Source organism: Ictidomys tridecemlineatus, chromosome 2 (genome assembly GCF_052094955.1).
Source record: "Ictidomys tridecemlineatus isolate mIctTri1 chromosome 2, mIctTri1.hap1, whole genome shotgun sequence".
Classification (NCBI taxonomy): Eukaryota; Metazoa; Chordata; class Mammalia; order Rodentia; family Sciuridae; genus Ictidomys; species Ictidomys tridecemlineatus.
Window position 1 is genome coordinate 39,490,671 of NC_135478.1, and position 14,021 is coordinate 39,504,691.

The window sequence follows — 14,021 nt, forward strand, 5'->3', positions numbered from 1 at the left end:
CTTGTCTGCTGGGTTTCTGTTCTCGTGACTAAAAGGCTCAGGGGTCGCTCTAGTTAAACTGGGCTAACTGGGCTGCATGAAATAACCTCATAAGATATACAAATACCTTTTTCTTTGGGGTTGCTGTGATGGCTCCTCTGACCTTAAGGGTCTGCAGAAAGAGAGGGAGCGAGAGCACGTGCTGACCCGTTTTATTGAGGAGAAGGTATTCAAATGAGGCAAGGGGTCAGGTTTCAGGGGGCTGAGTCTATCTTCATGATGTCCACTGTCAGCAGGTTGACTGACACCTGGGTAGGCCACATCCAAGGGCACAGTAAGAGGAGGGGACACACACAAGGCACTTCCATGGAAGATTCTATCCTAAACAGGGCAAGGGGTTATATCACAAAGGAACAGGTGAGGGTAGCTTCACCCATGGGGCTGTAGCAAGACACACCCATTTCTGTGACTGAGCGCCTCAGCTCCCAGCTGGGGAGTGTAACTCAGTGACCCGTAAGGTTGGCCTCCCACACTTGTCCCTCTTTACACCCTTCTTTCCTCCTTCTTTCCCTCCCTCCATCTCTTGTGAAAATGCTTGATTCCTGTTTTGAAAAATCATAGCATCTATTGTACAGTCTAATACAATGTCTTGTTTCAAAAAGAACTGTGTCAGTGAATAAGTGACATTAGTACACACACACATACATACATACACAATCTATAATGAAAAATCTATTTTTTTTTCTTCTTGCAGTATTGGGATTAAACCAAAGAGTGCTCTACCACTGAGCTACATTCCCAGTTCTTATTTTGTATTATGAGGCAGGGTCTCAATCAATGGTTGAGGCTGTCCTTGAACTTGTATTCCTTCTGCTTCATACTCCTATAATGAGACATCTTATTAGCATTTAACAGTCTGAGGAAAATTACAGTAGGATTTTTATATTTAGAATAGTTCTAATGGACCATAACAGAACTGAAATGGGATAGAATGTACACAGGAGCACTTTGCCACTGAGCTATATTTTCAACCCTTTTTTATTTTGAGATGGTCTCACTTGCTAATTTGTCCAGACTGGCCCTGAACTTGTGATTCTCCTTCCTCAGCCTCCCGAGTTGCTGGTACTACAGAAATATGCTACCACACCTGGCTCAGTTGCTGATTTTTTATGAAAGTTCTATTAGCCTCTTAAAAGTTAGAGTTTGATTTTTTTAAACACTGTCCTTACTTTTTCTCATATAGAAAGTGCACTTATTTTTATTATACAAATACACAATAATTGTAGAGAATTTAAATATTTAAAAGTGAAGAAAAAACAAATGTAATCTTGAATTCCCATTAGCCAGAGATAAATACAATTGATAATTGAATATTTTGTAACCCCATTCATTGAATAATCTATTTTTAGATATATGGGATAATACTCTCTGCTTTTGGGGAATCTGCTATTTGCATTTTAATTTTTTTAACTTAAATTAAGTCAGGGACAGCATCAAATAGCAATATATATATATTGGTAACATCTTTAAAATAACATTTAATTTTAATGATTACGGAAGTGATAGATATTTCTTTTATAAAATGCAAGCTATATAGAAATACATAATATATAAAGAACATCTCCCTCAATTTCCAATCTTCCACATGATTCTTTTGTAAATTTTTTTGTATATTTGTATATATGTATATGTCTATATTTTAATCTACAATACATATGCGTTTTTCTCCCACACCCACTTTACAATTTGCTGCTTTCTTTTTTTTTCTAGAATGGGTGATTAAACCTAGGGGTGCTCTTCCACTGAGCTACATCCTCAGATCTTTTTTTTATTTTTTATTTTGAGATAGTCTTACTATGTTGCCAAGACTGTCCTCAAACTTGCAATTCTCCTGCCTCATCCTCATGATTAGCTGGTGTAACAGATGTGTGTAACCCTATCTGGCTCCTTTGTTTTTCTTATCTATGAAATACTTTGGAATTTCTTTTCATGTTGTTTCCTTTACTATTATATAAATATATTGTTCATATACCTTAGTGAATATGATATGCTGTTTCCTCAGATCATGTTCCTTGATATCTGGGCTTTTGAAGTTTCACTCTTCAGAGCCAAATCTTGAGTAACCGCTCATGTTTGCCCTTACATACATGAGAATTTCCAAGCTGGGTGTGGTGGTGCATTCCTGTAATCTCAGCTGTTTGGGAAGCTGAGGCAGGAGGATTGCAAGTTTAAAACTAGCCCGAGCAAATTAGCAAAGCCCTAAGCAACTCAGAAAGACTCCTTCTCTAAATAAAAAATAAAAAGGACTGGGGATATGGCTCTGTGGTTAAGGGCCCCAGGTTCAATCCTGAGTATCCCTCAGCCCCCCCACCAAAGAAAATTTTTCATTGCCCCAAAGTTTATTCTTGTTTAACTAGAGACAATTATGATTTCTTGTTACTATTTTTATTTACATTATTTGGTTCACTAAAAAGGTGGAATATATTTTCTCTAACATTTCTTACCCTTTTTGTTGTTCTCTAGTTCCAGTTCTACTTTCTTATTTACAAATAGAAAACTATCAAGACTTGAAAAGGAAAAAAGTACAGTGATAAATCTTTTTTAAAAAAATTTATTTCTTATATACATGATAATAGTGGAGTGCATTACATTCATAATTATCCATTCACAGCACAATTTTTCATAACTCTGAATATAGAGTATGTTCATGCCATTATACATGAGCTTTCTTATTTTTTTTGCATTACAATTCTTAATACACCTTTATACCACAATTTATCATATCTCTGTATATAAGTCATGTTGACACCAAATTCACATCTTCATACATGTATTTTGTATAATGATGACCGTCTCCTTCCACTATCCTTGCTCTTCCCCTTCTTCCTCCCTTTCCCTTTCACCCCTATTCTCTCTCTAGAGGTAATTTTCCACCCATGTCCTCCCTCCCTACCCCACTTTGAGTCATCTCCCTTATATCAGAGAAAACATTCGGGGTGATAAATCTTTTAAAAAAAATCTTCCTATTGTGTTCTTAGGTTCAACTTATGAATGTTTCTAATGTAAGATAAATGATTACAATGAAATATGAGGGTTGCAGTGTTCTGATAATCTCACCAAATCTCAGTGAGAACAAATACAAAACACCAACCTCTCAAATCAGCATGGGGAAAGTCTTGCTGATCCCCAAAACATTGTAGTACCTCCCCAGTTCAGGATTTGTGTAACAGTGGTGGGGCCTGTGTGTTTTAATCATTAAAACCTGTCTGTCTCACATCATTTCTCTACTCACTTCCCAAATATTAAGATCTGGTGCCTAATTTATTTTAGTCTTTTTTTAAAATTACATTTTGAAATGGGGGGAGCTAAGTTGCTCAGGCTGGCCTCCAACTTTCTATCTCCTGCTTTAGCGTCTCAAGTAACTGGGATTATAAAATAAGCCCCCTCATGACCAGCCCCATTGCCTATTTTAAAATTAGGTTATGTTTTCTTGCTATTGATTTGTATGAGTTCTTTATAAATTTTGGATAGTAACTTCTTATATATGTTATTTGTAAATATTTTTCTTTTTTTAAAAAATGTTTATTTATTTCTGATATCAAAGAACAGAATTATGACAGTGTAATTTAACAATCCTAACTGGCTTCATTTTTGATTTTAAAATCAGGTAACACTTCATTCCATAAAACAGAATCAGTTTTCCTATGAGCCAAGCACTCCTCAAAAAAAATTTGATGAGTTAACATCAGATTATTTATTTTGCTTACACAAAATAAGGACAAGGGAACTTCACTATTTCTAGTTGAGAATGGCTGTTCTCCCTCTAATCCAGATTTCTCTTGGAGGACCAGATGTGTCAGCTTGGTTTGATTGACTCCATGTTGTGTCCCCCCCCCTCCCCCAATATTGTCTCTGTTGAAAAACTGGCTTCACAAAGAAGGTGGAAGCAGGAAAATTACAGAATCCAAAGCTTAAAAATAAGTCTTGGGCAGTGTGGGGTTATTTTCTGTCTCTGGGGGGGGATCATCTGGTGTCTGAGGCCTGGGGATAGAGGTAAAGTCCCCAGCTGCCCATCCAGGAGATGTCACTCTCAATAGCATCTGGTGTCCTGACCTGTGCTTGCCCAGAATGACGGTGGGTAAGGAGCAGCAGGTCACAGGGGCCCCAAGACCCTCTGGGAGACAGAGCTCTCCCTGGGCAGACCCCGGGGCTGAGGGTAAACGGCCAGGGGAGAATCATGTCAACGACTCCCTGCCTATGGGCCCTGAGGTCCTGGGGCAGGGATGCAGGAGGCAGCTAGTGTCTTAAGATGTCCCCATCCCCAGCCAGGCTGGGCGCTTGGCTAAGTAAGGAGATAACAGTGTCCCTCTTCAGGGCCTGGCCCCTGTGCCTGGTCTCACTTCCTTCCTGGCACTGCCTGGAAGGGGAGGAAGTGACACCCAGGGGAAGGCCGGGAAGTGAGGCCACTGTCACATTCAAGTTCAGGGTGCGACAGCTCAGTCTGCCCACCAACAGGCCCCATACTCAGCTCCCCTTCATGGGCCATGACCCTTCTGAGAGTCACGCCCTGCCCTTTATAGGCACAAGGACCCAGAAGTTCCAAGAACAGGTCCATGGTTAGGCCCTCGGATTTGGAAGTGCCTCAAGCGTCCATATTTAGGCCCCCAGATCCGGAAGTTCCTCAGACATCCGTGTTTAGACCCCTGGATCTGGATCCAGAAGTTTCAAAGGTGCATGTCCATGTTTAGGCTCCCGGATCCAGAAATTCCTCGGGTGCACATCCATGTTTAGGCCATAGCATCCAGAAGTTCCTCAGGTGTCCATGTTTAGGCCCACGGATTCGGAGGTTCCTCAGGTGCACATCCATGTTTAAGCCCCCGGGTCTGGAAGTCTGTAAATATTTTTCCCAACATGTAGGTTAGCTTTTTATTTTTGTTGATTGTTTCCTTTGCTGTGCTTATATTATTTTTCCCCCCCTTTAGTACTGGGGACTGAACCCTGAACCACATCCCCAACTGCCACAGTCTGGCTGGGCACAAAATCATGAGCCACCACACACCTTGTAGATTCAAACAGCAATTCTTTATTCTTGAACTGTCACCGGCACCCTACAAGCACGTTCTGGGAAAATTCATACTTCCACTGGGCTCTGCATCCCAAAATACTGAATCCCGCGAGAACTCAACAGGAACTCAAGGAGTGGGCGGGGCACCTGAGGCATTAGGATATGCCCTATTCCCAGCAGGGTCCACCTTAAACCTGGAACCTAAACCCTAAACCCTGATCTGCCCTAAACCTGGATCCGCCCTGGTCCTTCAGCAAGGTCACCTTTCATGCAATGTCACTGCAAATGACCTGGGTCATGCCATGCGTCATTCTTACTTAGCTATGGCTCTCAGCATCTCCCCCCTTCTGATTAATTAAACAGCAAGCAATGTGGCTTAAGGACCGTGCCTGGTAGGTTGTCAAATTCAACATATGGTTCTTACCCGTCATGGGAAAAACTGACCTCTAGGCGTCAGCCTCCTGTTTTAGGTTGATACCACTGCAATTGGATAATACCCGTCACTGACTACCGGTCCAGCATACAGCCGTACTTGTGGATAGGCCTATGCACCAGTGGGGGGGTGAGGTTCTTGCCTCACCTCTGTTGGCCCCCAAATTTGGCCTTGGTGCCAGTGTGGGGGGGTGAGGTTCTTTGCCTCACCTCTGTTGCCCCCAAATTTTAGACCATCACTAGCAGAAGGGAGGAGGATACAGAAATGCCACGACACCAAGCCAATTGACGGCTCCTTTGGAAAAATTGCATCACTGGTGACACCATCAGCAAAGATATGCCAGCACTACCACAATTCGCTGCACCAAACGATAGTTCACAATGTATACAAGTGACACATAGTCCAGGCAAGTTCTGCAAGCAGTTCAAAGCGGAGGAGTTTATCAATATGTCCATTTCCTCCCAAAGTAAGTCGACTCCTTGATTGAGCATTACTTGTTGAGTTATATTCATTGATGCATCAGTTTTTACAGTTTACTGTGATAGCTATCATAGAAGCTGTAGTTTGGTTTTATCTTTGTCTTCACTGGCACTGGGATGAAGATAGGAATTCTGGCAATGATGCTAAAGAGACATTATCCTGAACAGAATTATTAAATATAATGAAAAGGAAAGGTGAAAGTAAACAAACAGATCTGTTAACCTCCTTTAAAAACAATCCTTAACAGCTGTTTACCTAATTTAAATTAAACCATTTAAATCACGTGAATAAAAAAAAATTCGGATCCATTTTTTCATGAGCCCTCCTCATATATGAAATATGGACATACGCACATACAGACATACAACACAAAACACAAGAGTGCACACAAACGTACAACACATAAGATAATACTAAAGGCCTTGTAGCTTTACCTAGGTGAAATCTCCATTGCAATGTTTAAACACTCCACAGTCAAAAAATAAAACTGATCAGAAAAACATTAACCTAGGTTTGTATGTGCTCAAAAAATAAAACAGAACTTTATGATGTGGGAAAAGGCAATAATAAAATAGATATTGAAAAAAGCATCCTGGTTAATCACTATCACAGATGTAGGAATAGCCAAGCTGGAGCTCTGGATATCAGCTGTTATGGATTTGAGTCAAATCATCTTTTTGGTCTGTAGAAATTGCTTTGGTTAGTGTCTCTGGAATCCAAATCGGTTGCTGTTCTCCCTGTGGAAACACACAAACAGAACCCCAACTCCAGACAATCACTGGGTCAGGACCTTTCCATTGTCCTGTCAGAATATCTTTCCAAAGTACCTTAGGCTTATGTACATTTTTTGGATACATATGTCTTTCCGCAGCACTAAGTCCTGATGAATCCAAATTTAAAAAGTTTAGAGTAAAATTAAGTTATATTAAGTTTATCTTTGGGGGATATATACCCCTTAACGATCCTTTTAAATTTAAGTCTTTCAAAAGCATTTTGCCTTAGTTTTTAGAATTACTTTAGTCCTTTTAATTTTTTGATGTGGTTTTAAACCAATTTCCTTCTAGTTTAATGTTTTCTAAATTGGCTCTTATCTGTAAATTTTAACACCTTCATCTGAGACTTCTAATATCTGCACCACCAGAAATTAAAGTTGATGGGCTTTTGGAAAAATTACTAACAATCTCCTTGTTCTTCTATTTTATCCAATATTTGACTTTAAACTTCTCTCTTGTACCTTTTTCTATCTTGAATGTCTGTATCTAATAGTTGTCTTAGCTTTTTGTATTTTTTATCTGAAATACCTTTATCTGACATTTTTAACCATTTTTATCTTGTTTCTATCTTCTAGTTTTCTTTTAAGGTTTGTACATACACCTTTAGTTGCTTTTTTGTCCTCCTATATTTCTTTTGTTTCCTATTTTGTGGGTTTAAAATTCTTGTCTTCCTACATCTTCTCTATCTTCCTATATCTTTTTTATCTTTCTACATCTTCTCTTTCTCTTTTTTTTACCTTTCTGTACTTCTGTCTTTAAAGTTTTTCACTCCAAATTTTTAATCTTTTTTATCTAAGTATCTTTTATCCTATTATCTTCCCATTTTCATGTTTTTTTTTTAAGTAATGCTTTTAAGATTAACTAGGCTTTGAATGATGCAATCTTTCCTCCATCATGAAGGCATCTTAACCATCTTCAATTTAACCTTTTGAAACCTTTTGCAACTTACTTAGACATTTTACAACTTTTTACTTTACCACACAAAGATTATCTCATCTAGAAACATTTCTTTTTCTTTTAACCTTCCATATTAAAATATATTTCCACATCTTGAATCTTTTTATATCTCTTTTCTTTTTTCCTCCATGAAGGTATCAACCACCTTCAATTTAACCTTTTAAAGCCTTTCAATTATCATCTATACTGTACTTTTAAATGTACTTTTTCACCACCTACAGCTTCACTCTTTTAAACGAGGCTTAGATTCTGTTTAAATCGCTTAATGTTAGTTTACATGGCTGCCCTTCAACTAAAGGCCTTTTTTGTTTTTACTCCATTAAGAAGCTTTGTCTCAATCTGCCATGTACAAATACCTTCTTTTTCTTTTTTTCTTTCTCAAGCTTTTAAAGTAAGTCTAGTTTCCTCAAAATCTTTTTAAATGGCATTTTACAACTTTTTACTTTACCACACAGAGATTATCTCATCTAGAAACATTTCTTTTTCCTTTAACCTTTTATATTAAAATATATTTCCACATCTTGAATCTCTTTATATCTCTTTTTTTAACCATTAACCCTTTTTATAAATTCACATTCTGAAACAACTCTTATAAAATTTCTGATTTAGACAAATTACTCCACTTTAATAAGATGAAATACTTTCATGTTTTTTATGGTACTATAATACTGTAATTGAAACCCAACTGAAACTTCTTATACTCTTTGTATATAAATTACACATGATAGAATCTTAACACTTAGTAACCTTGTTTCAGCAAAGACACAGACCAAGGGCTGGGGATGTGGCTCAAGCGGTAGCGCGCTCGCCTCACATGCGTGCAACCCGGGTTCGATCCTCAGCACCACATACCAACAAAGATGTTGTGTCCACCGAGAACTAAAAAAAAAAAAAAAAAAAAAAAAAAGACACAGACCAAAGCAATATTAAACTTCTTTTTCCATTTACCAATTTATGAAAACACACATAATGTTTAAATATATTACCTTATGGAACTTAATAAGTAAAGAGTACTTGATTTTATATTTAGTGGTTGATATTTTAACACTTTAGCTTTGTAAATTAATCAGATGTCTGTAAAAACCAAGATCTTAGACAAATGTAGTAAACAGAACTAACCATCTCTTTCTTGTTGAAGAAAAATCCTTCTACAGGATACCATGATGGTCCCATTGATATACTTAATAACTCTTCTTTAAAAAGCCATGGGCTACATTTTTGTATTGTATCAACATATGCCCTAGCTGTTCTTGGTCTTACTGGGGTGCCTCCTTCCTCTAACAATTTCTCTTTCTTGGGGGCAAACAACTTCAAACCTTGAGTCAACCATTTTCCCCAGTTTGCCTGAGAAAGTTCTAGGAACAGGCAACTTGAAATAAAAACAAAATAAATCAAAACAAGAACACATTGTTTTTTGAATTGGTCACCCATTCTCTCGCCTTCCCTCAGGGGCGAGCAATTTCACTTACCTCCAAGTTTCAGACGTTCCCCGTCCCGGCCACCAAATGCCGCAGTCTGGCTGGGCACAAAATCACGAGCCACCACACACCTTGTAGATTCAAACAGCAATTCTTTATTCTCGAACTGTCACCGGCACCCTACAAACATGTTCTGGGAAAATTCACACTTCCACTGGGCTCTGCATCCCAAAATACTCTCTGAATCCTGGGAGAACTCAACAGGAACTCAAGGAGTGGGCGGGGGCGTCTGAGGCAGCAGGATACGCCCTATTCCCAGCAGGGTCCACCTTAAACCTGGAACCTAAACCCTAAACCCTGATCTGCCCTAAACCCAGATCCGCCCTGGTCCTTGAGCAAGGTCACCTTTCATGCAATGTCACTGCAAATGACCTGGGTCATGCCATGCGTCATTCTTACTTAGCTCTGGCTCTCAGCACCCAACTCTTTTTATAATTTGTTTGGAGACAGGGTCTCACTGAGTTGCTTAAGACCTCCCTAAGTTGCTGAGACTGGCTTTGAACTCACTATCCTCCTGCCTCAGCCTCCCCAAATGCTGGGATTACAGGCATGTGTTTAAGTTTTTAATTTGATGTTGTTCCATTTATTTATTTATTTATGTTTTTGTAGCCTGAATTTTTGATGTGATATCTAAAAAATCAAATACCAAGGCCAATGTAAAGGAGCTTTCCCTGTTTGTTTTCTATTAGGAGTTTTATGGTTTCAGGTCTTAAGTTTAAGTCTTTTTTTCAATATTGAATTGAGTTAATTTTTGGGTATGGTATAGGATAAGGGTTCAATTTAATTTTTTTTTTTTTTTTGCAGTTGGAAATTTGGTTTTCCAGCACCATTTATTGTTGAGACTACCTTTACCCCATTTTATCTTTTTCTGGGTGGCGTTGTTAAAAATTAGTTGAATATATATGTTTGGATTTATTTCTAGATTCTCTATTCTGTGCCACTAGTTTACATGTCTGTTTTTATCCTGGTGCCATCTTTTTTTTTTTTTTTTGGTTTATTTTTTAGTTTTAGGTGGACACAATATCTTTATTTTATTTTTATGTGGTGCTGAGGATTGAACCCAGTGCCCCCCGCATGCCAGGCGAGCGCACTACCACTTGAGCCACATTCCAAGCCCCATGCCATTCTTTTTTTCTATCACTATAGCTTTGTAATATAATTTTATTTTGTTTTATTTTTATTATTTTTGGGGGGCTGAGGATTGAGCCCAGAAGTTTGTGAGTGCTAAGCATATGCTCTACCATTAATCTCTCTCTCCAGCTCTTGTGATATAATTTTAGATAAGAAAGTGTGATTCCCCTAAATTTTTTTTTTTGAAGATTGCTTTGGCTGTTTGGGTTCTTTTGTGAATTTTCTATTTCTGTGAAACTTGCTCTTGGAATTTTGAAAGGAATTGAGTTGAATCTGTATATTACCTTGAGTAGTATGGACATTTTATCATTTATTTATTTATATATTTATCTATCTATCTATTTATTTATTTCTTAGATTTCATTCACTTTATTTTTCTTATATAAAAACACTGCATTGTAGCCGCAGCTGAAGCCTGGGTCCTCTGCACAGAGACTGTGTTGTGGATTTTCACAAGAGGGTTGGTGAATTCCTGACAGTGAACCTTGGTGAACACAATGTTTTTCCAGAAATTGAGGGTCAGGTAGCTGTATGTCTTGGAGATGGCATCAAAGGTGGCCTTGATGAAATTGCCCAAGATGCAGCCCCTAGCAGAGTATAACAGTCATCAATACCAGCCTTCATGTGAAGCTTCGTGGGCACTGATGTGGTGGGGAACAAGACCATGGCAGTGCCTCTGAGGGCAAGGATGAGGCACACCAGCACAGAATCACAGTGTCCTATTGCCTTGCAAGGGATAGCGTGGGGCTTGCCAATCTTATTCCCATTGTAGCCTTTCTGCACAGACACATTGGAGAGCTTGGCCAGAATGATGGCTCCTCTAATAGCAGTGGCTACCTCTTTGGAGCCTCTTTGGACCCACTTAAGCATTGTAGTCCCTGATAGTAACAAATGCCTTGAACCAGTCTGCTGGCCAGGACCAACTTGGTCTGAGCTGTTTCTGGGCAGGCATGCTCTTCAAAATTTCATCCTTTTATGATGCCCCCAGGTGAAAATCAGTGTTCTCAGACTCCTTGGTGGGCAGGGCGAGGAAAGAGATATATTCCAGAGTCTTGGTTCTCAAGTCCTTGTCCAGACAGCCCAGCTTGGTATTGGGGATCCATGCTTTGTCCTGAGCTTTGCCTCTGGGAGCCACATGGCCACAGTCCTGGTCCTAACTGTGGCCTCAGAGGCTGCTGTCCAGGCCTCTGTGGAAGCCATCACTGCCTTCCCTTTTGGGGGCCTTCAGGGCTTCCTGCTGTATACCTATATCATCCACCATTTGGTTTCCCAGAGAAGAAACATTATGGACATGTTAGCCATATAAATTCTTCCAATCCATGAATATGAAATACCTTTTCATTTAGCTGTGCCCTCTTTCATCAGTGTTTTATAGTTTTCACTATACAGATTTTTACTGTCTATAATAAATTTATTCCTTAGTGCCAGGCATGGTGGTGTGCACCCAGCAACTCAGAAGACTGAGGTAGGAGGATTGCTTGAGTCTAGCTGTTTGAGACCAGCCTGGGAAACATAGTGAGACCCTGTGTCAAAAACAAAACAATAACAACAAAAGAAACCACTAAAATTTATTCCTAAGTATTTGATTGACTGATGCAGTTGTTATAAGACTGCTTTCTTGATTTGGCTTTTAGATAAGTAGTTTCTTTCTGTTAGGAATTGAACCCAGGGGTGCTTTACTATGGAGCTATATTCTCAGCCCTTTTTTAAAAAAATTTTTTTTTTAGTTGTCCATGGACTTTTATATATTTATATATGGTGCCAAGAATCAAACCCAGTGCCTCACCCATGCCGTGCAAGCACTCTACCACTGAGCCACAACCCCAGCTGACCCCAGTCCTTTTTTTTAAAACAAAAAGTTTTATTTTGAGATAGGGTCTTGATGGTCTCCATCTTGCCATCCTCTAGCCTTAGCCTCCAAAGATTACAGGTGTGTGTTTAAACAGGTAGTTTATTTTTATTTTTGCAGTGCTGGGTATTAAACTTGGGGCTTTGTTTATTTTAGGCAAGTGATTTGCCACTGAGCTGCATCCCCAGCCTTAGATAATTTTATATAGAAATTCCATGGATTTTTTATGTTGATTTTTGTATCCTGCAACATTTCTGAATTTGTTAATTAGTTCTAACAGTTTTTTGGTGAAATCTTTGGAGTTTTCTACATACAGCTTTCCAAACACAAGAACTCTTGTATATAGCATTTCACCAGTCTCCCAAGTCATGTGGGGGAATGCTTCTATTGTCTGTATCAAATCTGCATAATTCCCTGTTAACAGTTTCAATCTTTGTCCCACTCTCATTTTCAATGTTAATAAGAACATAATGTGCTTCTTGCAAGATAAGGTTATTATTTTTGTTGTTTAAGTCAGAAGTCTTCCTCCCACCCACTCACCCTTGTCCTCCTCCCCTCCAACAGGAGAAGTAAAGAACCGAAAGTATAACCCGAATTTCCATAGGTTTAATTTGTATGGAGTTCCAACACCACATTTTACTGATGGACGAAACATGGCAAAAAGTTTATATTGGCTCCATGAACTACAAATGTAAGTTTGATTGTGTTGTGTTCAGGAACAAATGTTAGATATTTGACATTTAGACTTAATTTTTATTTTTAATATTTTTTAAAAGAGAGAATACATTGACAAAATTCAAACATAAAATTAGAAAAAATTATGCAGTGAAATAATTTTGGTACCCATTCTGCTCAGTTCATCCAGAGGCAAATATGATATTGTTTGTTGTTCATACCATTAATTTTTTCCCCCCGGCCTTTGGGTATTAGGGGTTGAACCCAGAGATACTTTATCACTTTGAGTTACATCTCCAGCTTTTTTTTTTTTTTTTTTAGTTTTTATTGTGAGACAGGGTCTTGCTAAATTGCTGGCCTTGAACTTATAATCTTCTGCTTCAGCCTCTGGAGTAGCTGGGACTAAAGGTGTGCCTTGTTTGCATCATTCTAAAATTATTTCATGACTTCACAAGCAAATACAAATACATGTATGCATGTTATAAACTTAAAGGGTCAACTATATTTATGATTCTTAAAGATAATGGACTTTTACATCTCTTCCAGGCTAATTATGTCACATAGAGTTGATCTCATATTTATTATTCAACTTTAAGTTATTTGGTTACCTGAACATCTATCTATCTATTAACTTTTGCAAATTTTGACCTTTTTATGTCTTCATTTATATATGACAACTTTCCCGGAATGCTAAAATATGGTACTTAGTTTTTCATTTCCTGTTGTATATTTTATATGTGACCAACACATAAATGTTTTATGTTCTTAAAAATATAGATTTCCTGTTATGATTAAAAAATAATATTGATATAGTGCGTTGAAGATTGTAAATACAGGTACCCCTCTTCCCAAATAAGACATGGTGTGTCCTAATTCCTAGAACTATGAATGTTACCTTATGTAGAAAAAGGATCTTTGTAGATGTAATTAACTTAAAAATCTGGATATGAAAGAGATTATTCTGGATTATCTAAGTGGGCCCTACCTCTAATGATAAGTATTCTTAGAAGGTCAGAGAGAGAATTGAGGCAGAAGAGGAAAACATAGAGAAGGTGATAGAAGAAAGAGGCAGAAATTGGAGTGATGTGGCTATAAACCAAGAACACCATCAATGCTGACAGCTATCAGATTTTGAGAGAAGTAAAAAATGTATTCTCCCCTTTGGAGGAAATGTGACCTTGCTGACACCTTGATTTCAGAC

The 14,021-nt window shown here is 38.3% G+C and overlaps 1 protein-coding gene and 1 pseudogene across 1 annotated transcript in view; one reads left to right on the forward strand and one right to left on the reverse strand.

Moving 5' to 3' along the window:
- Positions 1 to 14,021, forward strand: part of Efhb (EF-hand domain family member B) — a 52,769-nt gene that overhangs the window by 15,419 nt on the left and 23,329 nt on the right. Inside the window, exon 6 of the mRNA XM_005317421.4 lies at positions 12,710 to 12,836. Within this exon, the coding sequence (XP_005317478.4) occupies positions 12,710 to 12,836 (127 nt within the window). The remainder of the gene's footprint in view (positions 1 to 12,709; positions 12,837 to 14,021) is intronic.
- LOC144370483 (small ribosomal subunit protein uS5 pseudogene) lies at positions 10,661 to 12,593 on the reverse strand (annotated as a pseudogene).